At 46.1% G+C, this 27,286-nt stretch overlaps 1 protein-coding gene across 2 annotated transcripts in view; it reads left to right on the top strand.

Annotated features, from left to right (window-relative positions):
* KIF16B (kinesin family member 16B) overlaps positions 1–12,226 on the top strand; it is a 302,268-nt gene extending 290,042 nt beyond the window's left edge. For both annotated transcript variants that reach the window (XM_059897339.1, XM_059897338.1), the window contains one exon: positions 11,114–12,226. In XM_059897339.1, the coding sequence (XP_059753322.1) occupies positions 11,114–11,272 (159 nt within the window). In that variant the 3' untranslated portion in view covers positions 11,273–12,226. The remainder of the gene's footprint in view (positions 1–11,113) is intronic.
* The last annotated feature ends 15,060 nt before the right edge of the window (positions 12,227–27,286 follow it).

Genomic DNA, 27,286 nt, shown 5'->3' with positions numbered 1-27,286 from the left:
GGACTATTTGAACACCTTTATTTTCTTTTAAAAAGTAAATTCTTACACATAAATGAATAAACATCATTGCTATTTCTAACCATTTATGGGATAAATAAGGTCATTTTTTTATGTTAAATTATAAAATTGAAATGTAAAATTCCCAGTAAAGCATTTACTTAAAAAAAAAAAAAAAAAAGATCTTTCAGAGGATAATTTACCTGCTATAGTTAGATTTTTTTTTTAATATTATATTAAAATTTTAATTAATTTTGTTTTTAATACTATAATATTTTATTTTTAATTCTCCATTTTGAAAAACATGTTAAATCTTCCTTCCTTTAAAGTAACCCTTGAAATAAAGGGTCTGCCAGTATCTGCTATGAGGTGACTTTGGAAAAAAACATTCCAGATTCTTGCTGTCCTCTACTTTCCTTTGAAGGGGAAAACATTAAAGTTCAATACTTCATGCTTTAAGCCCATGTGTTTCTAAACATCCAAAAGAGGAGAAAATTAACATATTTGCCCATGAACTCCCAGAGGACAAAGCTCTATAGATAATAGTGTCGATGACTTAATAAATACTCACTGTGAATTGGGCCCTGCCCGAAGCACTTGACAGACAGTAGCTCATTTAATATCCTGATCCTTAAAAGATCGTCCGATGAGGAAGCAGAGGTACAGAGGCATTCGGGGACTTTCTGTCCCTGTGCTGTAAGGTCCCCGCACCCAGCGTGGTGGCTGCAGAATGACCGAGTGCCCAAGGAGCTGGCTTGCAGAGCAGAGTTGGACTGCAGCACCCATGTGGTCTCAACGGCCGAGGTGTGTCTCCAGGGCTCTCTTCCAACCTCTCCTCTCTTCCAACCTCCCCTCTGGGTGTTGAGTTGCTCTGCATCTGTGTTTAGCCGGTTACCAATCTCTTACAAAGATCCAGTAAGCAAAAGTCAAAGAACCAGAGTGAGCCCTGGGGACTGGGTTCCTCCCAGCGTCCTCCCATATTTTGCTTTAACCGAACAAAGTCGACAGTGGGGTCTGTGAGCCGGTCTGGAAGCTCTTTGCCTCCTCCCCCCTCACAGCTGACAAGTGGTGTCACTTCCAGCTCACAGGTACACCATACACTGAACTCCTCTCTCCTCCTCTGTGAGACGGAAAGATGGGACTGCTGGTGACTTGTGCTCTGGAGGAAAGCTTAACCAGCTTCTTAGTCCAGGCAGACCTTGGGCTTTTTGATGTGGCCTGTTTGTTTGTGGGGTTTCACCCTGACCTTGCTGTTTGGCCAGGCTGGGTCATCAGGATCGTTGAAGCCACTTAATACCCCAAGCAAGAGCGTCAACCTGTAAAAATTGAATATTACAGGGACTTGAAATGCACATCCCTTATAAAATTTTTAAAGCTTGCTGGATTTTATTAGAATATGTGAACCAGACTGAGTATATTAAATTTATGAGTCCAATTGATGCAGTACCATAATAATTCAATATAATATGCTTATGTCATTAAACTCATAAAGAAGAGTCTCTGAATAGCTGTAATGAATAGTTCAGATTCTGTAATCACAGGCTAGCATTTTCACCCTGATGAATTTTAAGTGGGAGCGCTCAGAATTCTGTATAATATCAAGAAATAAATGCCATATTTCAAATGATGATTACTTATTCCAAGTATTTACTTTAAAACCTAGGATAGAAAAGAAATACCTGCAAAGACAGAATTATTATTAGAAATACAGAAAAGGTTGGAAGAGGTTGGCATGAAGCATAAATCAGAAACCAAAGAAACTTTATCTATTCTGCTTTGACTAATATCATTTATTCCCTCATCTCTTACCTTGTTCCCAAATACGTGTATCTTGGTACTCTATCACTGAGTAATAAACTACCCCAAAACTTAGTGCCTTAAAGAAACTACCACTTTATTGCTTATGATGCTGTGTTTCTGGAACGTGGGCAGGGCGGTGGAACCAACCGCTGGGTGGTTCCTCTTTTCCAAGTGTCTCTGTCAGGTCTGGCCACTTGTATGGCTGCGTTCAGATTACAGCTCCACTAAGAACTGGGCTCAGCTGGGGCACCGGAACCTGCAAGGTGACCTCTTCACTCTCGGCATTACCTCCAGTGCATTCTCTTGGTTAAAACAAGTCACAGGTTCCACCCAGAGAGGCCTGGCAGGACTCCACGGATGAGAGAGAAGAGAGGCTGCCAGAGCACAGTGCTGGGCCCCAGCCTGAGACCTGGGTGAGAGCTGATCGGGGGGCAGAGCATTCCAGAAGTGTGTCCCCCACGCTGAGTAGCGCACAGTCCAGTGCTGCTGGACCACTGGCCGTGCCCCAAGCTCTGCTTCCCCACCATGAGGCTTTGTACACGCTCTGCCCTCTGCCTGGAACAGGCTTCCCTCAGCATCTTCCCCTGCTTGATTCTTTCCCACCCCTCAGGTCTTGGCATAAATGTCACCAATTCCCAGGATGAGGCTGGCTGCCTTTCCTAGTGCTCCAAAAGCATCTCATTCCTGTTTTCTTGGAGCCACATTTTAATTCCTGCTTTTCCTGCCCACCTCCGTGAAAGGCCTTCGCGTTACTCAGGACGGAAATGAGGCCTGTCCATTACTGAATCCACGGCAGTGCTGGCAGGAGGAAAGCTCTCAGTAAATATTTGTGGGATTCATGAATGGGGTCTGAAGAGAGGCGTCAACAGAGAATAATCCGTGATTCAGCCCTTAAAGGACAAGCAGGGTTTAGACGATGGAAGCACAGCACCAGTAAGAATGACTCTGACCCACGAGGATGTGGTGCGGGCAGCCCAGGCACCCTGGAAGGGCAGGCTCCGTGCCTGTTATATTCAGCGCTGGACATCCAGTACCCACACGCTGCCTCGTGGGGAGCAGGTGTGCAGTAACCGCGCAGTGGATGAGTGACCTGCCTGGATCAAACTGTCCCAATTTTATCAGAGTGTGAGGACATTTGGGGGCATGTTGGGAAAGGAACCCAGCATCTCCACCAGTTGATCCAGTGGAGACAAATTTTAGGATTCCTAAATATTCAGAGAGAAGTGTTCAGACTAGAACGTATGGGAGCTTAGAACTGGGAAGACTCGACGGGGTGAATAGTATCGACCTGCCTGGGTCAATTCATAACACGTGGCCAATGGTGACCAGACCTCTCTGGGGTCTAGAAGTATCCCAGTGTGCCTCCATCCAGGCCGGATCCATCTTCAGAGCCCACCAGTCAATGATGCAGCTTCCAAGTACGGCAAGGTAAATGAAACCTCTAAGTCTTATTGGAATGAGGGTTGTCTTTAAGCTGCCACCATGGCTAATGGCTTCTGGAAATGAGGAATGCCATTGAACTGTCTTCCCTGTTAATATGTCACAGTGGAAAGGTGGCTCAAGCCCTGTTACATTTTTAAAGAACATTTCAATTTTAATAATTTCAATAGTTTTAAATTAAATTATGGATTGATGTTAAAATTCTGTAAAATGAAGAGAGCTCCACAACAATGAGATGTCCGGAAAATCATTAGGATGACATGGCTGGGGTGAAATATTGCTGGTGAAATAAGTAGTAGGTTACAGTTACAGCCGTGAGCCCTATTAAAACGGAAACTTTTTAATAACATAAAATGGTCATGACTTTATCCCCCTGCTAATTAAAATAGAAGGAAGAAAGCCAAAAGATAAAAAGGTAAGGTCTTTCAAATGCTTCTGAGGCCCTATTCTCATTCCCATCTCTTACACACACACACACACACACACACACACACACACACACGTGCGCACATGGTGGTTGATTGAAATTCAAGGTAGATTCTGAGAGCCTACGTGAGCGGGGTGTGAACGCCCCAGAGAGAGGGGCTGCATTTACATTTACATTCACACCTTACGTTGCAGGCTTAAAGGATTTTCCTCAAGAATTTCGAGGACTTACTCCCAATTTGAAGAGGCAGTCGTTTTGTCAGCCTCTTACAGTCGTCGACCTTGGTTAAGTCCCTTGAGATCTCAGTCTTCTCATCTGTAAACAGAGGACCCACACACCTGTCTTCCTCTTCCTCAGTGTGTCTCGGGTCATAGGAGCTCCTGAGCCAGGAAAGGCACTTTGTATCAGTACCAAGTACCTGCAGACCCACAGCCAGGTTCAAAGCCCGTCATAATCTCCTTCAAGCCCTGCTTTTCCCCAGGCTGAGCCCTCCACACGCTGGCCTTGCTCCCTGTTCACATCCATTGCTGAGCTTGGGTACCACACACCTTCCCTCCTTTCCCTGATCTCAAACCTTCCTTTCCTTCCAGATCCCGGACTTGAAAGGGAATGGCTGCAAGCTGGGAGCGGCCACACTGTTTAACGCCCTGCTGAGCTCCCAGGTTTTTGCTTGGACGGGCTTTAGAGCACGTGGTCATCCCTATGAGCAGACTAGCATTTTATCCAGAAGTTCCCAAGTTGAAAGGAAAAACCCAGCAGAGGCTACCTGAAGGCCAGCTTTTACCCAGGTTATTCCAGAAACTCAAGTACTTTTCCTTTCATTCATATAGTAGGTCACACACGTGAATCATGTTAATATTATGACCGTCAAGAATGTCTAAAGTGAAGTAGCATGTAGCAACACATTATATTTTCAGTTTTTTCCCTTAATGCAGTGTGTCGATTGAAGTACCAGGCTAAAGCTCTAAAATAATTGACTAAATTCTTGCTGAATTGCCCTGTGTTCCTGTAGAGAGTGTGTTTTGCCTTTCAGAACTCATTAACACAGCCAACAGACCATACTAGCCTGTGTTTTGGCTCAAAGATTAATAATGTTTGGTGGTTGTGTTTTGAAATGGTGTTGGAATTTTAAAAATTGGCCCCTGTGTGTATCTGGGTTTGGGGCAGGAGGCTTCCAGCTGAATGCTTGGGTGGGAATGGACCTCTGGGATGCACTGACCCATCTGAAAGCCTCTTAGCATTGACCTCTTCCTAAGAGAAGTGCCCTGGGCAGATGCCTTGATCCCACAACAGACTGGCCCCCCAGGAGTTGGATGTGGTGTAGATGGAAGGCTTCCTCTGATTCCTGATGGGTACCTGCCAACACCCCAGGGGATTGTCGGTTAACTTTATGGCAAACAGTAGAAAATGACTTTATAGGCCCACTTCCTTACAAAGACCACAGACAGAATGGGCAGATCAGAAACTCTTCTGCATCTGCCCTGAATTTCTTACATAAACTCTTGAAATGCTCTATGGCACCAGCTCTGCAGTCTGGAAGAGGCTTGCCCCAGAGGACCCTTTGGTCCCAGCAGGCCCCAAGTGGTATCTTGATTAGCAGTTTGGGTATGAGGTACCCATCCCAGACTGTGAATGGGAAAAAAATCACCAATCCTCTACCGTAAGTCAGCCGGATAACCAATCCCCGAAGAAGGGGAAGGTATTTTTCGGAAGGGAATGTGAATGCTGTTTGGGAAGGGAAACAGAGGAAGGGCAGTCAAAAAATGGCCAGTGCCCCGCAAAGCACAGTAAGGAAGATACGGCAGCATGAGCAGAGCTGCGTAGGACTCCGTGTCGAAGAACAGAAGCCTCACAGGGAAGAGGTCTCTGCCCCAGGCTTGTGTGGAACATTCACTCTAGACAACCCCGTGTCCCTGTCCCCATGAGAGCGCCATCAGGCCGGGAAAGGCAGCATCTGGCCCAAGCAGCTGAGATGCCCAGCGCTATCGGCCTGGCCCAGTGAGCGCAGTGCCCGGAGACGGGGGTCAACCAGAGAAGAGGGGGCTGGTGGATGCTGTGGACGGCAGTCTGGTGACTGAGACCAGCCTCTGGATGGGAGATGTGGATGTGAGCCCTCACTCTCCCACTTCCATGCTCTGGGACCTCTGGGACATCACTTAAGCCTCCCGGACCTCAGGTTTTGCATCGAGAAGATGGAGATGATAATAGTCTCTACCTCATAGAGTTGTCGTGGTAATTAAATGAGGTAGACCATTAAAAGCTCTCAGCCTGCCTAGAACATTGCAAGCCTTTGATGAATGGCCTCTCCGTGAGAGGAGCAAGGAGGTAGCTGGTCAGCTTGGTGTGTGCATGTGGGGGACAGTCCCAAGGAGATACTCGGAGGGGTGGTACAGGTAAGGGTTAAAGGAAATAAACAACTACCTTGGAAAGAAGGCGTCAGGAGCCTGGTGGGGGGTGTCTCTGGCAATCATTGAACCCCTCATCCTTCTGCTGGTCTCTCTTGGCCTCCCCTTCGAAAGCTCACGGTCCACTGCAGGATTTAATTTTTGTTCTGAGGGGATTTTACAAAGCACATGCCAGTTTCACATTTTGTGTGGAACAGACGCACGGGGGCCCATCTCTCCCAGTGACTTCTTTTTTTTTTTTTTTTTTTTCTCCCAGTGACTTCTGCCTCCCCCCACCCCACTCACTGCCCCTGTGTAGATTGCCTTTAAAAAAAACAATAAAACATGCCCACAGCCTGTAGAAGAAGGACAGTTTATGAAGTCAAGGTATTCAGCATCAGTACTGAAGCATGCCTTAAAGATTAGCCACCTACACTTGATTTTCTGAAAGCGTTGATAAGAAAATACCTTATATTTTATAGTGCCGGTCCAAGAGGCTAAAAGTAAAAAACCTAGATAGATGTCTAATATATCTGTTATTCTTAAACCTTTTTTGCCAACTTGGAAAACAACTCACGGGCCTCCATCTCCGGCAGAGTCGTGCTGTTTTCCTTCTCTCCCTTCACCTTCTCTTCCCCCCTGTATCCCATCCCATCCTCTCTCGCCCTCCTCCAGTCGGCCCCTTGCGTGTCTTTGTGCTCCATTTCCTGGTCCCTCCCTTTCCCTCAATTGCTCACTCTCAGACATCTCCAGACCCCCTCTTGCTCTGCCACTTCCCAGTTTGCAATCTTCCTGAAAGAAGATTGGGTTTCCTCTGACTTTCGTCCTCCAAGTATCCGAGGCAGGGCTGGAATGTTGCCGAACCTTCTCAGCGGCCCTGACCCAGGGTATTTCTCAGAGCAGAGACTCAGGTGTGACCCTCCACCACCACCAGGGCGGGCAAGGGTTGCAGGCTTTGTGTGGTCCCTAATGGCTACAGAGATTTAAATTTGCCTGCTTTTCTTTCTGATTTTAATGGAGAAGATGCCATGTGAAAGAAACAGAAATTGGATATTGGATTTCACAGATCCTTCTCCTGCTTTGCCCTTCTGACCCTGATAAGCCACTGAAATTCCCGATGTCCTTGAGTTTTTGTAATACTCTCCTATAAAGTGAACTGCCCTGGGGAGGCAGCTCGGCTTCTGGACTTGTTTTCACACACCAGGGAGGGCGGGGGTGTCTGTGGATCAACAGTAGAGGGGGAGCTTTGACAGAAAGCTTTGACTTTAATTTTCTCCCTGCAGCCGCAGGTGCTGTGGAAAACACTGGGGGCACAGGCAGCAAAAATTACTAATATAAATGTATGTATTTAAGTATGTATTTTACATATAATGTATATTGACTGCATGCAATAGCAGCCTTCTAGTACAATGGCTGGTCTTGGACCGAGGCCTGAAGCCCTAAGGGGAAACTTCTTTATTGGAGGAATAGCAATAAACTTGACTCACCCGACACCATTATATGGAAGTAGATGTCATTACTGAAGAAGTGCAGACAAAAGAATCGAACTCATCACCCCTGCACACCCCTCCGTTCCAGTCAGTGGGTGGGCGTGGTCACGTGGAATATTATGCAGCAGTTGAAACAAACAGAACACAGGTCACCCAGCCGGGTGCACGAATCTCACAAACATCATGTTAAGCAGTGGAAACCAGATACAGAAGAGTGCACCCCCTGGGATCCCATCAATGTGAAGTTCAAAACCTGGCAAAACTAATCGATGGTGCCAGAAGCCAAGATGGCAGTTACCCTGGAGGGAAAGAGTGTGCAGGGGGCTGCCTGAGCTCCAAAAATGTTGTGATATTTTTATTCCGATGCTGAGCACGCCAGCGTGTTCACTTTTTGAAAAGTCATTAGGCTGCACATTCATGATGGTTGCTGTTTTCTCTTTGTACACTTCAATTTTTAAAAAATTAACTCATCAAAATCAGTCATCAAGGTTGCTTGTAAGCACTTTTCCCCAGCTCGGCAGTGTGCCCGGGATGATGGGGAATTACAGAGAAGAGTGAGATGCTGTGACCTCAGGAACCTCCTGGAAATTTAGTTCCGTCTGGTGTCCCCGGCTCCAGCCCTAGGCCTTTGGGTTTGTCATTCACCAGAAAGAATTTGCTCAGCCCACCGCAAGCCTGTGGCTCTGGACACAGACAACTCACCCTATACACTTTAGAGCCTCCCGAGGTCACCGCGAAGATCACTTCCTAATCACAGCATTTCTTTGACCAAGGAAGCGGTCTAGGTAAAGGGAGCCAAGGCTGCCCTGTTCTGCTGAGTGGAGATTTGTCTTGCAAAGAAAAAGCTCTTCCGTAGTGCTTAAAATCAGTTAGATCAGATCCTTCTATCTGGTGGTTTCGTCGAGGTGTACTGATGCGTTCATTTTAAGAAAAGCCATCACCTGCAGCTCCTTCCCTGCTCTCTCCTTATGGTGCTGCCCGGGCAGGGAAGGGGGTCTCCAATATATTCTCTTTGCCTTTTATTTCTAGTTTTTATTTTCACTTCCCTTTTCATTATCCCTTTAGGCTTTACTGGCCCTTCAAAGGGCCCCTGCTTCATGAACTAATGATGACAGGTGTTGATACAACATCTGTTGCCGTATTTAGACACCTTCCATCCGGTCATAATTCATCTGGAAGGCAAGCTTGTCTTGCGCTTTAGTCTGCCCTTGAGCGCGGCCATGGGGACACGGGCTGCACAGGAGCTGCTGAGATGACGATTCTCCTCCGGCTTCTCACCACGAAGGGGTGTAGCTCACACACAGCAGTGAGCTCCCCGTCCTCCTTGTGCCAGATCAGCTCTCTCTCCATCTTGCACAGTTAGCTGCACACATGCATTTCATCGTGAGCGTTGGCTGGTCGGGTGTGGTCGATATTTCCTAGTAGCTGTGTTTGCTGGACCTAGGGTCCTTCTAGGTCAATGTTCTCAGCTTTCCTCCCCCATGGAAAAAAGTCAAGGCAGGTTCCCTTTTGCTTCTCTGATGCAAATAAGTACTGGAGCAAGGTGTTCATTTTCTAGCAGTTGGTTTTGGCACCTTCTCAAGAGCCTTTCTTGAGCAATTGCCATGAGACCAGGAAGTTAGGAATATTGAACAAAGGAAACAGAGTCTGAGTTAAAAACCCTTGTTTTCAAGTCTTCTCTCTTGGTTACTAGCCTTGCTCCCCGGATAATGGGTGTTACAGTAATAAAAAGAGGTAATTCTAGGCAGAGTATGAAGGTAACTTATGAAGATAATTTATGAAGAGTATGAAGGTATTTTATCTTATGAAGATAAGGTAAAATTAGGTGACTTAGGAAACTTTTGGGTGTGGTACAAATGTTTGTCACCTTGCTTTGGTGAAGGTTTCACAGGCATCTACGTGTGTCAGCACTCCTCAGTGATGAGTACATTTGAAGGATATGCAGTTATTGGGCATCAGCTATACATCTATAAAGCATAAAAAATTAGAAGTTTGGAGATTTTTAGAATCTGTAAATTACTATACAAATGTTAATTATTAGTAATCCTTGTTACTGTTTTTAAGAAAGTAGCTAACATTTTCCTTAAGCAGAATGTCTTCTTTCAGAGGTAAATTTGAGGTTGGCAATTCGTTCAGGTAGCTGAATTCGACTTCCCCCAGGCCAGGGTTTCTCATCTGTGGCACTAGTGACATTTGGAACCAAATAATTCTTTGCACAGAGGCTGTACTGAGCATTGTAGGATGTTAGCTGCATCCCTGGCCTCTACCCGCTAGGTACACCACGCCCCCTGTGGCAATCAGAAATGTCTATGGGGCAGATCACCCTGGCTTGGGGACCACTGTTCTAGGCCATGTTTCATAGACAAATTTTTTTGTTACTCAGAGTCCCTAATTACTATGTTTAATTTCTGAGTTTGTGACAGGATTTATACTTTTTAATTATTATTTATTTATTTTATTTATTTATCTTTGGCTGTGTTGGGTTTTAGTTTCTGCGCGAGGGCTTTCTCCAATTGCGGCAAGCGGAGGCCACTCTTCATCGTGGTGCGCGGGCCTCTCACTATCGCGGCCTCTCTTGTTGCGGGGCACAGGCTCCAGATGCGCAGGCTCAGTAGTTGTGGCTCACGGGCCCAGCTGCTCCACGGCATGTGGGGTCTTCCCAGACCAGGGCTCGAACCCGTGTCCCCTGCATTAGCAGGCAGACTCTCAACCACTGTGCCACCAGGGAAGCCCAGGATTTATACTTTTTAAACAAACTGAGACAGTAATAAAGATTCAGGCCTAAAACGGCTCCCATCCGTATTTTCTGTTATAGAAAACGTTTGCCTGACCTGAAATATATGAACTATTTCTGTGTCCTCTCTTCCTTTAACACATCCTGCCGGCATCCATGTCTGATTTCAGCCCCAGCATCTCGGGTCCTGGTCTCAGACGTGATTTGCATGTTTGGTGCCAGAAGAGGCGGCCGATGCTGTGACAAACGTGTGCAGGGGGGAGGGGCGAACACGGGGTTCAGAGCGATTAATCTTAGCAACAACTTCCTTTTACTGGTGATCATAGGATTTGTAAAGGGGTCTGTAAATATCAGTGCTTGCTACGGACCCTCTCGTCCCCAGTATTGCTTTTCCTTTGGTTTATGAGAAGGATCCAAAGCAGAGAAGGCCTGTGCCCTTTAAAAATGCACGTTTAGCATCGTGCAGACCGCTAGCCTTTCTGTTCTCCTCTTAGTTGCCTTTTAATGAGTGATTTGGTGGTGGGGAGGAAATGACTTCATTAACTAGCAACACTGTTGCTGGAACGCAGACCCCACGCCCAGCCGCCACTACCCAGCATCCCTCTGGGCGTTGTGTGCAGACGGGTCCAAGCCGTGTCGTAGGAGCCAGGAAGTGTCGCCTGCACGCCGGGCACCATGGCTGCTCCCCAGGTGGGTCTGATGAGGCAAAGGCGGCGGCGGAGGGTCCCTGCGCTGTTTCTAACGACAGTGGCAGCCCCTCCACGCTCCACGGGACGTTCCTCCCCCCTCCCCCCGCCCCACAGTGTCTTGACCGTGTTTTTGCCTCTTGTCTCTTCCCCAGAAGTACCTCAGGGACTTTTTCAGCGTGATGCTCCAGTCAGCTACGTCCCCGCTGCACATCGACAAGGTGGCGCTGACGCTGTCCAAACACACCGTCTGCGAGTTCTCGCCGTTCTTCAAGAAGGGCGTCTTCGACTACAGCAGCCACGGGACGGGGTAGGGCCGGTGATGGGGCCACGCCACGCAGTGCCTTCTCGTCCGAGCGGCCCCCCCAGCCAGGGGCCTGGACCCCTCACCGCTTCCTCCTAGTGCCTGAGCGGAGCGCGGGGCTGGGGGGCCGGGCTGGCTGACGGTGACCTTGACGGCGGCCGTCCCTGCCCCTTGCCGGTGAATGTGGCCTTCTCCCTGTTGCGCGCAGAATACGTTCCCATGGCTCCATCACCCTGGGCCCCCGGGGGCCGAGCCAGCCTGGGGCTTCCCGAGGTGGGTGGCTGACCAGACCTCCCTAATGACTCTCATCTGGTTTCCTCTTTCACCAAAATACACTCTTATTTTTTTATATTCCCTCCATGTGGCTGGCTCCCAAGAAAAGCATTTTAAGTTATTTCATTGTATTTTGCTTTTTCCCCATTTGAGTCTGAACTTTTTACATAATCCCTAAGCACTGATGTTTACACAGAATTTCATATTCTGCAAAAGGGATTTTCGGTCCAGTCATGACTGGAGTCTTCCATGCTTGACACATTGGATGTAGGTGACATCAACTTCTATAAATCCATTCAAATAGGATATTTGTTTAATCTTGAATATTCAAGAAGTTTTTCCCAAATGGCGGCCGTGCACTCTCAAGCTTCCTCCGCTAAGCACAAAACGAGCGCCTCGCTGAATGCATATTTTTAAACATTTTGTTCACATTTTTGTTACTGAATCTACTGGATCTTTAGCTGAAAGACCAGAATTTACTGTAGTTTATTAACGATCCCTTAAATCACTCAGGACTTAATGTAGCATCACACATCTATGTACAGTAAAACTGCTTTGTTTTACTAAAGAGAAAAATGTGAGAAGAAAAAATATATATGTGGTATATATTGAAATGTATATAATTCTACCTATAGATTTATATATGTACACACTCCTGTATGATAGTTATATCAAAATATGTAATCATTCACACCAAATTTATTAAAGGTATTTGTTTTTTCAAGATTTAAATTGAGCTGCTATCAATATTAAATGAAGTTATGGAATCTACCCTGTAACTCAGTTTAAGTTTGTGACATGATCATTCTTACTGGTCTGTTTAAAAATTTATCTAACGTTCTTGGAAACATAACATAATGTATAATTTAGCATTCCTGTAGTAGAAGATGCCCTTACAGTTATGATTGAAGTCACAAATGAATGAGTAAGAAAACATGCTTGCGTTCAACCTTCGAGAATATGCCTTCACAACGGAGCTCTGCAGTCTGAAAAATATATTTAAAGATGCAATTATCCTGATAAGGGGGAAAATTATTATTGTACTAATTAGATATCATAGTTTAGCGTGAAAAAAAATAAGGGCTTTTTTTTTTTTTTAATTGCTGCAGGAAGACTTGCTTTTGAGTGCAGTTGTGATTACAGGGAGAGGTTGGGGTAATTACTACTAGAGAATTTAAACCTAGAGATTAAAGGAAAAAAGCTGGGAGATAATAATTAACCATAGGTCATTTATCTAAAAGGAGTCAAAGCACTGAAGATTGTCCCTCGTTTGCTGAGTAAACGAAATGGTTTTCTTCAACTGACCAGATAATCTGTCTCCTCCCCTTTTGGACCCGTATCCAAGGCCAGGGTCCTGGCAGGTGTTTCACTAGAATCACACAGGGCACAAGAACAACTTGGCAAGAATAAATAGACGTGTGTTTGTAGGAAGCGCAGGAATCAGAAGATTCTTTGATTCCGATCCTCATCTGAGGTACTTAGTATTGAGTTGGGGGTTCAAGTACTGGCCGGCTCGGGGTAAATCTGGCTATGACACACGGGCATCATTTCACCTCTCTGAACCTCAGTCCCCATCTGAGAATGACACTGTTGCACAGGGTGACCTCTCGGTTCCGATCCAGCCCAGAGTGACAGAGGCGCTGTCACCAGTGTGTGGATGCGAACTGAAAACTTCTGATCGGACTCAAACAGCACCTTAATCTGAGTAAAACTTGAGGGAATGTTGGCAAGCCAATGAAAAATCTCCTCCAAACAAGGAATGGGATCCCTTTCTGGGATGAAGAGAAGACAGATGACAGAGGCAGGATGACAAAACTGAAGCTGCTTTAATTTGGACGAATTCAAAGGAGTAAAAGAAAATTAGCACGTATGTATCTTATAACTTTCAAGTGCATCAAATAACAAAGGAATGCCAAGCTGACCACTAAAGGCGGTTCAGAGTGAGGTGCCATCAATTTATACATGCTTTTGTAGTCAGTTGGACAAATCGAAGGAGCTTCAGCGGAATTCTTTATTTAGGAAGCTTTAGCATGTCCTCCTGGGTCTTGCTTACACACTGAAATATGTGCACCAAACTCGTGTGGCTCACAAGTAGTAGTGTGCCCTTCAGCCTGGCTCCCACCCAGACCTTGCTGTTTCTGAAGCAGAAAGATTCAAATTCAGCCTGGTAATTAACCAAGGCATGTGAGTAGGGGGTAACCAAGCCACGCTGGCTCCTTAATGATGGACATCTAGAAGATTCCTGGCCCACAATGTAGAGATGCTCTGAAGATTCATGAACAGGGTACCCAGGCCCCAGGGCACTTCTCTTTATATTTGTTTGCAGAAGGAGCTAGTTCTGCTCAGTCTGGCCCCCAGCTACCCACTCAGAGCTCTGGGCAGCAACTTTCACGAGTCTGAACAGAAGCAACCAGAAGCTTTCACAGCCTAGAGCATCCGTGAGCTCGAAGTGTAGCTGCTGCAGGCATGCAGTCCCCAGCCTCAGAGCTGGGCCACACTGGTGTTCTGGGTTCAACTTTAACAGATGGGATTTTCCCCCCCGGACACATCCCCCAGCACGTAGTCCCACGCCTGCCCCACGGTTTCCTCCAGCTTGTTCTTGGAGACGGAGAGCAGTGTGGCATCGTAATGTGGCTGATTGTTACTCATTCTGCACCCACCACAGGCAAGCCGCATCCCCTCAGAGAAAACGCAGGTAACGATTCAAGCCTGATGCAAGAGAGAATATTCAGTGATGTCTTGCTTCCAAAGGGTTGTGTTGGAAAGAGGTTTTTACATTCACTGTCTTTTACAAATGCTTAGAATGGTGCCTGGAGGTTTCATGAGTCCAGAGTTGAACGTTTCTGCCCCAGGAGACCCTGTCCTCCCATATCCTACACACCCTGCAGCAGTGGTTCAGTTTGGACTTTGTTCTTGGAAGGGAGTAAGGAAATTGAGGTAAAATAACTCCATGGCAAAATCAAATGCTTCCATTTTATTTACATAATCATGACAGGTCGTTTATGTCTTGGAGAAACTAATTAAAGAAAGACCATCTAAGGTGAATCATTCTTGACAAATTGAGCCTGTATAGCCCTCCTTTTATGACAGGGCTCTTTCCACAGGCAAGAAGAGGACCTGACTATTGACTTTTTCCTTTGGTTTCGAGTGCTTTTTCTGATGCTAATATAGTAGGTGAAAAATGATTCTGTGATGCTCACATTTTAAACTTTGCACATACAGTGTTATTTCCAAGTTGAAACAAATCTACCAGTTCCTTACTGTAAATTTCTACAGCATCACATTTCAGATTGATCCTATGATGGTACCCGGGAGTTAGCAGGGTCATGTTGGAATTGGCCAGGCTGATACCTTCAGAAGGCTTCTTTATTTGGGAATCCAGTAGAACCAGTTACATGTAAAATGGTGGGAGGGACAGAAAGGCAGTTGACTGACTTGAAGGGGTTCAAGGTTGTGAGTTCACCCTTGTTCCCTGCAAATAGCATTCACACACACTTTTCACTGTGGAATTACAGACAACTAGAGCTCTGGCACCTAAGGGTACCCCTTGCCTTTCTAGAATGGTCTCCCTTCTGTGTATCTCTTGCTGAATGACTAAATTCAAAATGTCCTTTCTTTAACTATACTCATTTGGTACCCCTGTATTTGAAAATAATGAGGCTTTTCCCCTAAGGGTCATCTCTCCCAACACTGACCCTTCTGTGGGAATTTGAGATTCATCAGTTTGGGTTTGCTCCTTCTCCATTGCTGGAAAGGCAGACTCTTCCCCATTCAGAGGGAGACAGGTGGATGTATTTGCGAAAGAGATGCACAAGGCATCTCTCTTTAAGTGTTGAAGATGGGGGGGGGGGGTGCACTGGTACAAAATTTGAAACGCGTGGAGGAAGATGGCGTCAGTAGAAAGCCCCATGCTGGGCTAGCATCACAAGCTCTTGGGTACCATAAAGTCAGGTCACCAGATAGAGAAACCGTTCTCCAGAATTTAAATCTGGAAAGAAAAGAAAAAAAAAAAGGAAAATATTGTTAAATATCGTTACTGCTCGAAAGCAGTTACTTTCCTCCAAGTGTCAGGAATCCTTATGCACAGTTAATATTTGCGGAAGTTTCTGTATCTTTCCAGTAGCCCTTCAGGTTGTGCCTGAGAGCTGCTCACTAAAGTAAACAGCCCGAGGGTGGCTCCTTCTTCACTTCTTTGCCAGGCAGGAAGAAGGAGGGAGGGAGGGAGGGAGGGAGGGAGGGACCTGCTTTTTTCAAAGCATCACGGACCATCTTCAGAGAAAAGAATCACAGTGAATAAGAATACCAATTTGCAGTGATTAAGAACTTTTTGAATATTTGCACTTTGGTTGATGCCAAACTCTGTTAGCTTTTCTCCTCCAAACAAATGAGAAGCCATGGACAAGGAGGGGATGACTTGCTGTCATATACCATTTTTTTCTCCTATGGTGTTTTGAGCCCTGATTTCAATGAATGTAATAAGAAAAGTCAGTTCACAGAGGGCGCAAGCCTTCTGTTGTGGAGTAATATTAGGATACTGGTTATTTATCCTCTGTAAGTGGATGGAGAAGGTCAAGTTTACAGTCATAAGGGATTTCCCATGCCTTCAGATACAAGGGCAGCTGCCGCGCTCCCCTCATGGTCTGAAGCAGAGGGCTCATCTGAAGAGTCAGTGGTCCCTGGGCTCGCTCTTGTGGGATGTGCTGCCATGTGTGCAGCTGATCAGAAAAACCAGTTCCACAGGCCACTGTCTGTCTCCACCTCATTAGCACACAGGGTGAGCCATCTCTGGGCGCCAGCCCTTCTGCTGCTCTGTACCCTCTGGGGGCTGGGAGGTGGGGGACAGGCAGGAGGGAGGTGAGCCTGGGACAGTCCATAAGGTAAGGATGGCACTTGCCCTACTTGAAGCCACTGGTATCAATTCATGTCATGGCCACCTGTCCATTCTCTTCCTGCAGTGGGAGGGTGGACGGAGGGTCAGCCCAAACTCTGGCGCTTCTCGTGACCCCACTGGCCACATGCTGTGTCGAGGACCTGGCTGAGAGAGAGAGGCACAGAGCGTGCTCAAAGCTGGCTGTGCCCTCCTCATTCTTGGTCCTCAGGGGCCTGGCCTGCCCATCAGTGCCCCACGCTCCACCAGCTGGTTGTCCAGCACAAATTCTTCTGCTTCACCTTCTCTGTTCTCGCCAGGTGCCCCTGCACAGGGGTGAGCCGCGTGGCCAAGGGGCTGCCCTCGGGAGCTCTCATGCCACCCAGAGCCAGACCAATAGTTGCAGTTACGTGACCGCAAATTGGGATAAATGTTACAAAGGCAGAGCAGGGGATGCCAGGGGAGGATGTACTAGAGAAACAGTCTTGCCTGGGGGGCTCCAGGGTTTCCCTGAGCAGGTGATGTGTGAGCGGAGAGGTGGCCCCAAAGGGAGGAAGGAGCTGCAGCGTGAAGGGAATATGTCAGAGGGAGACAGCTGTCAGGTTTGGGGCACCTGAGAGCTGCCGGCCAGGATTCTGCAAACGGGATCGTGCTTCCCATCAGCTTCCACTGTTTCGGAAGGATATTCCTGGGGGAGGAAGATAAGAGCACGTGGCAACTAGGACTCAGCCTTCAAAGCCGCGTGTAAGAGGGAGAAACAAACTTCCTGATGAAGTGTTAACAACCAAGGGGCAAGATCAGGGCCCAGGGCTCCTCTCCTGTCCTGTGCCATCGAGAGGCTGGCTGTCCTGCGATGGGAACTTTGACCTCTGACGTGTTCGGGGTTCTGAGATTTCAGAGGCCCTTGCTGTTGAGACGTGTGATCTCCCCAGACCGTCGGAAGTCCAGCTGGCTGTCCAAACTCCCGTGGGCTCGGAGCCGGAGGTGAGTGCTCGCTAACTGGTACACTGAGTTCTTGCTCCAGTTGAAGCCTGGACCTAACACTCATCGGCTACCAGTTGATTCTGGGAGAACAATCTAGAAACCTTCCCCCCCAAACCCCCGCACAACCCATCCCTGGGTTGCTGTCTCTGCCACTTGCTGGGAGCTGATCTCCATGGCCTCTGCCCTCCAGGAGCTCACCTGCAAAGGTAAAATTTGTTCCAAACCTTTATCGGAGGTCAAGAGACTGGACACTCCTCTCTCGAAGCAGTCACAGCCGTGTACCTGCTCAGTGCAATACTCATCACGTGGGAAATGACACCACGAGTATCTCCTGCCTCATCCGGACTTAGCTACAGGCTAGTTTTCTTGAAATGGAAAGGATTATTCAAAGACTGTTTTAAAAGGCAAGGAGCCAAAACATTCTAGGATACCCATTCCTGGGCCAGAAAGAGTTGGTTTTTCTCTGTTCTTATGGGACCAAGAAAATTACTTTGGGAGTATTTGCTCTAATTCCATGATCCTGTAAGGCAGAGCTACGGTCTGGGTAGACCCTGCAAGTGTAGATGAGGTTGTTTCTAGAGCATCTGGCAAGGGAGCTGTTGCGTAAACGGTCTGGGTAGACCCTGCAAGTGTAGATGAGGTTGTTTCTAGAGCATCTGGCAAGGGAGCTGTTGCGTAAACCCAGTGGTTTCTTGTGGTCTTTTGGGAGCTGGCAATAGTGCCCTTACTAATCTGTGTTGGAATCTCCTCTATTCCCCGTGGACTCTCCATTCAAGGTGGGCAGCTTCATCCCTTCTGCCCCAGTGATCTGAAATGCTACTCACCTAAGAAGTTACATCTCTGTGTTTATCCCCTTGTGAGGCAAGATCAACCATAACATTCCCAGTACCTGGCCATGACATTGACTTTCAGAGACCTGAAGTGCCTGGTGTCCTGGCTGTTCTGAACTTCAGGACTTGGGAATAGCTATTTCCTAAAGAGATTTAACATCCCGTGAGCAAAGACGTGGGAGGTGGAGTCTTGGTTTTGTTTTTCCCAGTGTGTGATAGGCCTCATGACTACTTTTCTAAGGCAGAGGCTGTATCTGCTAAGCCAGGGAATCCAAGAGCTGTCTTCCCATTGGAGCCTTTCTGCTCACCTGTGCCAGGAGGTCCAAGAGGTAGATCAAAGGGAAGTGGGCGAGGTTGGATAGCAGGGGAGTCATGTAGGAAAGGAGTTCTGAAAAAACCCTGGCTAGGGATTCCAGGATCACAAGAAGTAACTTGTGATTGGCCCAAAAGCCTTCTGGCTCTGGGGCTCAAACTTATTTCAATACCATGATAAGATCCTCAAGCAATGAAATGAACATTTAATACTTGCTTGCTTTCCTATCTCACCCCTCCAGCCAGCCCACACTGGTGGGCTGGTGGTTGTCTTCCTCTCAAAATGAAGGCTGTCCAGGAAGCTCAAAGAATTTAATTTATTTTCGTTAAATTTCCTGGTATCAGTGACAGACGATCAGCTTATCAGTGTGGGGTTTGACAAGTGGTGGAGAACACATCTGATCACACAAGGAAAGTGTCATCTTGCGAAGGTGCCAGAAGCATGAGTTGTAACAGTCTCTGCTATTTGATAAATAGGCTGTCACAAGCTTATCAGTGGAGACAAGCCCAAACCATCCCTACAAATGCAAGGGAACTCAATTAAAAGTGAGGAAGTCTGAATAGATAAAACATATTTTAAGCAATCTCTGTAGCTAGCCATCATCCACTTTGCAAAGAGGAAATGGCAAAATACAGGTAATTCAGAAAATGTGTTCAGGCACTTAGGTTCGTCTTTCTCTTCCACCATCCTTTTAACGAAAGTCCCTAGTTCAGAATCTCCTAATTTACGTTGTGTCCTTTTTCCTTTTCTGGGAGCAGGAAGAGGTCTCCCAAGGACTAAAGGGCCTGATGCGCCATCATTGCATCTGCTATCCTAAGGGAAATTCAAAGGCAGAGACAGACTTACTTTGAAGATGTTTAGGCTTAAGCCTCTCACATGTACAGGCTCCTTCCAAGGTGCCTGGGTTCTCCTGGGAGGAAGAAGCAGCCCAGCCTTTCATGGGATGGGGGTGGGGTGGGTGATCTCTGTCCCTGCTTAGGCATCACCCCTCATACCTGGTGGTCCTACAGGCACTGTCACCCACAGCAGCTGTAGGGAGGTGGGAGCGGGGGAGGAGAAGGACCCAGCTGAGCTGAACCAGCACCACCAAGGCCAAGGCCCTGGGGGGCTGGTGTAGGGAGATCAAAGAGCTGGTGCTTTAGGCAAGAAGCACTGCCCACCAAGGGTGGCATTTCCAGTAACAAGTTGTGACACTAAGGAAAGCCCGTCTTTGTAGTCTCTCTAAAGATGATGTCATATCATTGTTTGATGCAGAAGTGATCCAAGAAAATGTGGCAGAAAAAAAAGGGGAAGGGGAGAACAAGTGTAGAACTGAGTCAAGCAGTTACATTAATAATGAATTTTTAATATATTTACTATAAGATTCCATTTCTATGACAATCTCAGAAAGGCAAAATTACAGAGAAAGAAAACAGATGTGAGGTTGCCAGGGGCTCAGGTGAGATGGGGGCGAGGTTGGCCACAGAGGGGCAGCTGGGGGGATGTTTTGGGTTAAGGGGACGATTGTGGGCATGGTCTCACAATTGTATGTGTTTGTCAGAACTCATAAAGCTGTGCAAGGTAAAGAGTGAATTTTACCACGTAGAAGTGATGCCTTATACATATTCAGTCAGTGAAGTGTGCTGACTCTATTCCATACCATGTCTATTTCTGCTTCCTTTGTGTCAGAGACAGCCAACAAAGTCCTGAGGGAGAAAAACAAAAATGCAACTGCAACCTCCAAGTCCAGTTGGTGAGTTTAGGGCCAGGGTCTGACGGGGATGGACGTGGTGTGGTTTGTCTGTAAATCTGTCTCCTCCCGCTAGCCCGTTGGCATGCAGATGGCAGGGACCATTCCATGGCGTATCCAGCATACAGCAGGTGCTCAACAGAAGCGGAATCAGTGATGGAGATACTGGCTCACCACCCACACCAGCTCCAGAGTGCCCTCCCTTCCCCACACCTCCCGCCCTTCCTGCTCCCTCCTTCCTCTCCCTCCCCAGCCCCAGCCCCTACGAGTGTCTAAAGTGTTTCCACCGACTCGTGGCTAAAAGACCATCGGTCGAGATGAGGTCAGTGTGATTCTTAGAGGAAAAGGGATCCAGATGGCTTTCTTCCCAGCCTCACAATTCTTCAGGAAGACTCCCCGAGGCAGATATCAGAGCTAACCTGGAAACAGGAGAAGGAATTCACCAGGAAAGTGACAGAGGGGCTCTCCAGGGGCATCACGGGGTGCAGGAGTGGCCGATGAGGAGGATCCTGGTGTGCTAGGGGCCAGCAGGCGCCTGCGTGTTGTGGCTACGTGGGGAGGGGCTGAATGCTGACGCCTCTGGGGCCAAGTTAGACAAGCCCCCCATGAGGGGCCAGACTTCATGCCCAGCTCCATGGGAAAACAGGACACTGAACAGCTGTCGGGCAGCTTCATGTCTGTCTGACTCCCTCCTACGTGCTGAGTTCAGGGGGGACAGTACTATATTCTCAGTTCGCTGCTGGTTCCCTCGGTCAGTGCCTGGCGTGTTCGATGGGATTAAATTGAATCAGTGTGTGTTTGGGGGCTGGGGTAATGATGACGAACTTTCTAAAAAGATCCCTCAGGCTACTTCTGGAAATGGATGGGGTTGGGAGGTGTGTGACGTGGAAGAAGCGAGAAGAGTAGGGGGACGGTGGGGGACAGGAACCTTAGCTGGGCAGCCTCTGTGGGGATGGAAAGAGAGAGCGGGCATCCCCAGAGGGGGACCAACAAGATTTGGTGGACGGTCATCAAATGTGATTCCCAAACAAAGCTGGTGAGAAAGACTGCTCCCTTCTAAAACTGTTCTGGCCTAAATCCCTGGGCCTCCTGTATTTGAGAGGAAAGGAAAAGCCAAGTTTGCGGTTGATCGGCCTTCTTTGCTCCAGCGTGAACAGACTGCAGGTGCTACCCCGAACCCCACGGGGGTGGAGAGCTGCTTCCAGGCTCCAAGAGGTGCTGTTATTTCTTGTTCTAGTAAAAGGCCCGAGCGGAGAGCAAAGGGGAGGTTTGTAACCAGAGGCCCACGTGTGTCTGTGGGACACGGAAGAAGGGAGACAGTTGGGTTTCCAGGAAGTCTGGAGACGGCAAACGGCAGCCAGATGGCCCCAACCTGGGGGACCATCATGGCACACTGGAGCGTGAAGTCAGGTTTCGGAGGGAGAAGAGGGCGTGGTTTGGCAGAGGCCTGGGGAAGGGAGTCTCAGCCAGAGGTTTGCGTGGGATCTCGGGCACGGTTGGCCTAGTTTTACAAAGAACGAAGCAGGTGTGGGGTGAGGGCGGATGTGCACTGGGGGCCTTCGTGCCAAGTCTTCCCACGGCCCCAGTTCATCCCGCACGTGTGACCCACTATCAAACAGGACGTGGGTCCATGGGTCCTTCCTCCTCTTTCCCTTCAGCCCTCAGCAGGCTCAGGTCTGGCTCAGCCCCTGAAGCCTGCTTCCTCGCACTTCTCCCCTTTCTACTCTTTCCCTCCACTGCTCCATCCAGGGGCAGAATCTACAGCCCAGACCACGGAGTCCCCGCTACAGGAGCAAGCTGAGGCTTCCGGGCCATCGGGGTTGTTTCAGTGAACTCTGCTCATCTCACAGAGAGGATTCTCATGCCCTCGTGGGCTGTCTGAGCAGGTCTGAGGTCCACAGGGCAGCGTTAATGAAGGGAAGACCCCCATAGGGAGGACCCCTACAGGCATGGCCAGAAGCTGCTGTCCGGAGATGGAATTTCCTCTCTCTCTTTCCTCGCTCCGACATCTGAGCCCTGCTTCTAAGGCCTTCCTTCCAAAGGATTCAGTCAGGTCCACCCAGATTATCCAAGACAACCTCCCTTGCTTCAACTCAACTGATTAGGGGTTTTAATTACATCCGCAAAATACTTTCACAGCAACACCTGGGTGAGCATTTGATTGAATAATTGGGGACTGTAGCCTCAGCATCCCAACCCCATCAAAGAGGCCTGACTCTCAATTTAGAGCTTCCAGGCTCGTCCAGCCACAGTTCCGTCTGCTCCAAACCTGGAAAAGTGCTCAGAGGCCTGACTTCTCTGCAGGCCATCGCATGACGTTCTTCTGAAGTGCCTGGGGCTGGGCTCTGATGCCGCGGCGGGGAAGCTGCGGGTTTCCAGGTACAGCTTTATAAGTGTGGACGGAAACAGTAGTGGTGTCATTCCACAGATTCAGGAACAAGCTAAAATTGGTTCTCCGCTGGATAATGAGAAACCTCGGTTCCCCACTGGATGATGAGAAACCTTGGTTTGCTGTGATAACATTTCTGAGATGCCCTAAGCTTGCTATTTCTTTTGCAAGATCCAGTCTGAACTATAAAAGTACCCAACAAGAGTGGTGGGAACTTTTGAGTCCAGAAACGCAGCCCAGGGTGTGCCCCATCACCTGGCGTATTCCCCTGAATGGACCTCCAAAACTAGCATCTTAGATACTCTACAGGGTGGATGGTCAGCCAGGAACTTGCCCCAAGGATGTGCCTGAAGAGATGGGATGCCCAGGAGAATCTAGGCAGCTGGGTCTGAACATGGCAGGGATGCTAGTATGAAAGGATGCAAATGGTGTTTGCATCAGAAACACCATAGAACAAAAACTGGAAAAAAAAAGTTTGCGACCTATGTGACAATGAATAATATAAGAGCTTATCTTATTAATAATATAAATAAGAGTAAAGAACTCTTTCCAATTAATAAAAGGGGCACACAATCTATTTTTTTAATGGCTTTTTAAAACTCTTTGATTTTACAATGGCAAAGGATATTAACACAATTTAAATCCAATAAACGAAGTTTGTGACCCATGAACATAACAGCGGATGTTCAACTTTACTGGAAATTAAAAATTAAAATTATGTCATCACTGCACTATCATGAGAGACACTTCAGACTGACAAAAGTTGCAAGAGGTTTCTGAAAACATGAAGGAACAGGTACTTCAGCTGTATGAATGATCCCAGCCAATACCTCAAGAAGCAGAAGAACCGCCCCTCTGAGCCCAGCCAGCCCACACAATGGTGAGACATAGTAAATTGTTGCTGTTACAAGGTATTACGTTTTAGGATAGTGATAGACACCTGACATATGTGTTCAGAATTCTACAAAAATAATCAGACAGATGCAGAAAAATGTACAAGAGCACTTACTGCAGTCTTGTAACAACAAAAATACTGGGACAAAACTGAAAAGATGTCTATAAATAGCTTAATAAATGAACATGCCTCTAGTACAGTAAAATGCAATGCATTTCCATTAAAAATTAGAATGCAGTCTATGTTTATTGACATAGAAATATAAATGTGATCCATTAAGTGGAAAAAGCAGGTTACAGGAAAGTGTTAATAGTCCATGGATGGAACATGCAGGCTCCAGAGTCAGCCTGAGTTTGAATAGTAATCCTCACCATCAACCTGCTGTGTGACCTTGGGAAAGGCACTGTACCATTCTGAGCTCTCAGGTTTCTCCTCTGGAAAATGGAGATTCATCATAGCACCTGCCTGAGATTTATAAGAATTAAGCGAAGGTAATTAAGTAAACAGCTTATTAATGGTGTGTGTACATTTAACTCATAGTAGGAGCTATTAGTGGTAGCTAATATTATGATCATAATCCATTATTAAAATATATAATTATTAGTATAATATTAACATTAGTTTGTTATATAATAGTCATCCTATCATATTAGTAGTAATAAATAACAATACCAGAGACTATATTGTTACAAAAGTATATACATTTATATGTAAATAGACTATATATTATATACACACATACACACACACACAATGGTAGAATTAGCAGAGAATTATTTTCTTCCTTACCCTTTTTTCTATTTTCAGAGTTTGTATGGTGAGCTATATATTTCATTTTTTATAGCCATTTCTAAATTGAAAAAAGCAAAGCAATAATGCATTCTGTTTTTTTCACTTCTTGATAATTTATTTTGGCTATGTTCATGAAGTTTCCCTAGACTGTGTGTGTGTGTGTGTGTGTGTGTGTGTGTGTTTTCCTCACATAAAATGCTGCCGTTCCAAAGAAAGGGACCCTCCCCACTGATAAGAAGCTCCAGTATTGTTGATTTAAACACACTGCTCATAAAGCATTGAGTGGATCTGTCCTTTCAGCTAGAATCCATTTGAGAATATTTAATCTCCCCTAAATCTGGTGATAAGTTGCTTATGGAAAAGGGACATACCATTTTTAAAAATCCTTGCCATTTGTGATGCATAAAATGTAAAAAACAAGTAGACCAAATCCGTTTTTACCTTAATAAAGTAGTTCTACTTTATTATATATTAAGACATTTATAATATTAGTGCTAAAACATCCCTAAAATTTGAGATCTTTCTGGACAAGCATGAGGATTAGTTTTCAGCATTACAACAGGGATCCTTGACATCTCAGCTAATTTTCCTCAAGTTAATACATGAGATAAGCCTGAAGTTCTAGAGATAAATTGATAAGGAAGGTCTAAGTGTGTAGAGGACTCACACCACGGACCATCTAAGAGAGGGGCACTGTCTGTAAAGCCTACCGTGATTGTCTGTGAATAGATACACACCATAGTGCCCTTTTTTTTTTTGGAAATTTACAAGGCATTTTCTTATTTCAAGGTTTCCTTTAGTCCCTTCAGTAAAGAAACATTTTTACCACCAATTTTCCCCAAATCATTTGATCATGAAATCTTTTTATTTGGCAATTTGCTTGGGAAAGGAAGGGAGGTGATTGTTGATAGAAGTAAGACCTATTGTTATTCTACAGAACACATTCTTCTGGATGGACCAAAGGATGGAGGGAAGGAGGAGAGAGAGGGAGGAATAAAAGAAGGAAGGAAGGTAGGAAATGACACCAGAAAGAAAATGAATAAGGTCTATAATTTCTAATTTATGATTCCAAACCCAAGAACTCCCTGAAATCAAAGAGTTTGTTTCTTTTTCTTTTTGTTTTTGGTTCTGCCAAGATTGGTGCATCTCATTAGGCAGCAAAACTTGACCAGAAGTGACATGAGGCTATGGTATTTATAATTTTCATTGATTCCTCTTGAGAATATTCCTATGTTTTGCTGCAGAAGTATTCCTGTTAGTTAGATGATGATGGAGTTTGACCTCAGACTGATGGGGTGTCACATAATCTAGCGTCACTGCATTATGTTATCTTTTCCAAATCTGAAACACTGAATTTAGCCAATTCTGAATTTGAAGGGATTTTGGGAAGGGATGGCGGGTCTGTTTTGCATCCATATTTTGTAGAGCCATCCACACCAGGTACATTTACTTCCTTGCCTATGAAGTGGGGAGAGATCCTCCCAGGTTTGTTTTGGTGGTTAAATATGATAACACATGCTGGAAATCCAACACACTTCTGGACACAGTGTGTGTTTCGAAATGTCTGCTGGTCTCTTCCCACTTTCTGCTGGCCTCTCCCCACCAGGCCCACCTGGTCAGCATCCATGCTCAGGGGTCCCTGAGCTTTACCTGCCTCAGAGAGCAGTGAGCAAAGCCAAGGTCATGTCTCTATTTGTTCCTTTTCCTGTGGAAACCCTGACATAATTACCACATATGTCAATTCTGCCCTAACAAGCTATGCCTAGACTTGTTTTCGTGTTGCTTCATACAGCTTTAATGGCTTCATCTGTGTAAAACATACTGTTTTAAATTTAAAAATTAAAAATTCAGAGTCAGATCTTCTGACAAGACAGCGGCACCCTCCATTGGCGGCCGTAGCGTGGGAACACTTGACCTTGTCAGGGGCTGTGCCTACGACTACCGCATGCTTACAGATGTGATGAATCTGAGTTTGCAGTTGTAGGTCCTGTTATATGATGTACACACGCACACAAATATACAGAGAATACATCATTTGGGAAGCTGCGCAAAAACTGGTAACATTATTTGCTGTGTGGCAGAAAATTACATGGATGTGACAGGGGAAGGGGGGAAACTTTTCACTGAATACTGTTTATATACTTCTAATTTTGAACCACAAAAATGAGAAATCTACTCAAAAAGGAAATTATTTCCTGAAGCTTTTCTCTTCCTGTCACAACAATTTACTGACTAGAGTAGCCATTTGGGCTGGGACATTGGTTCATAAGCATATAGGGAATTATAGTCTCTTTTAAAGAGCTGCTGAAATCTATGGAACCTCTCCTCAGAAGGATGTACTCTCATGAGGACACACACACACACACACACACACACACACACACACACTTTTATATTCAATTTCAGGGCATCCAAGGACCTCTTCAGCTCAGTTACAAACTCCAGGTTCCTGATTCCTGTAAAACAAAAAAATGGTAAACAGTCAAGGGCAAATGAGGGGACTTTATTTCTCACATCATTCCCTCTTAGAAATTTACATAATTGGCCACTTCCTACAATATTTATCTCATTGTTCTTTGTTTTAGACCACCTCACCCTTCTTTATAACTAATTTTCTTCTTTTTCTCCTTTAAAAAGAAGGCTTCAAAAAGTAGACTAATTATGTGATTACACTTTTTAAGACTTCCCTAAATTTCCTATCTCTTCTTGGGAATTGATTTCCCCTGACATGCTTTCAGAAATGCACTTTGCTCACCCCTGGGACTTACTTTTGAATAACCACTCTTTTTCTTGTCCTTGAACTGATTTAGTATAAGCCTTGTGTTCCTCTTTCTTTTGCTATTAGTATCGTTTCTGGAATCATTTGGAAAGAATTTTCTTAATATGAGGCTCCAAGAACCAGCATTTAAGTTTCTCACACCTTTTTTTTTTCAAACTGTAGAGTATTAATTT

This window comes from Balaenoptera ricei, chromosome 15 (genome assembly GCF_028023285.1).
Source record: "Balaenoptera ricei isolate mBalRic1 chromosome 15, mBalRic1.hap2, whole genome shotgun sequence".
Taxonomy (NCBI): Eukaryota; Metazoa; Chordata; class Mammalia; order Artiodactyla; family Balaenopteridae; genus Balaenoptera; species Balaenoptera ricei.
This window is presented reverse-complemented; position numbering and strand designations above follow the sequence as displayed.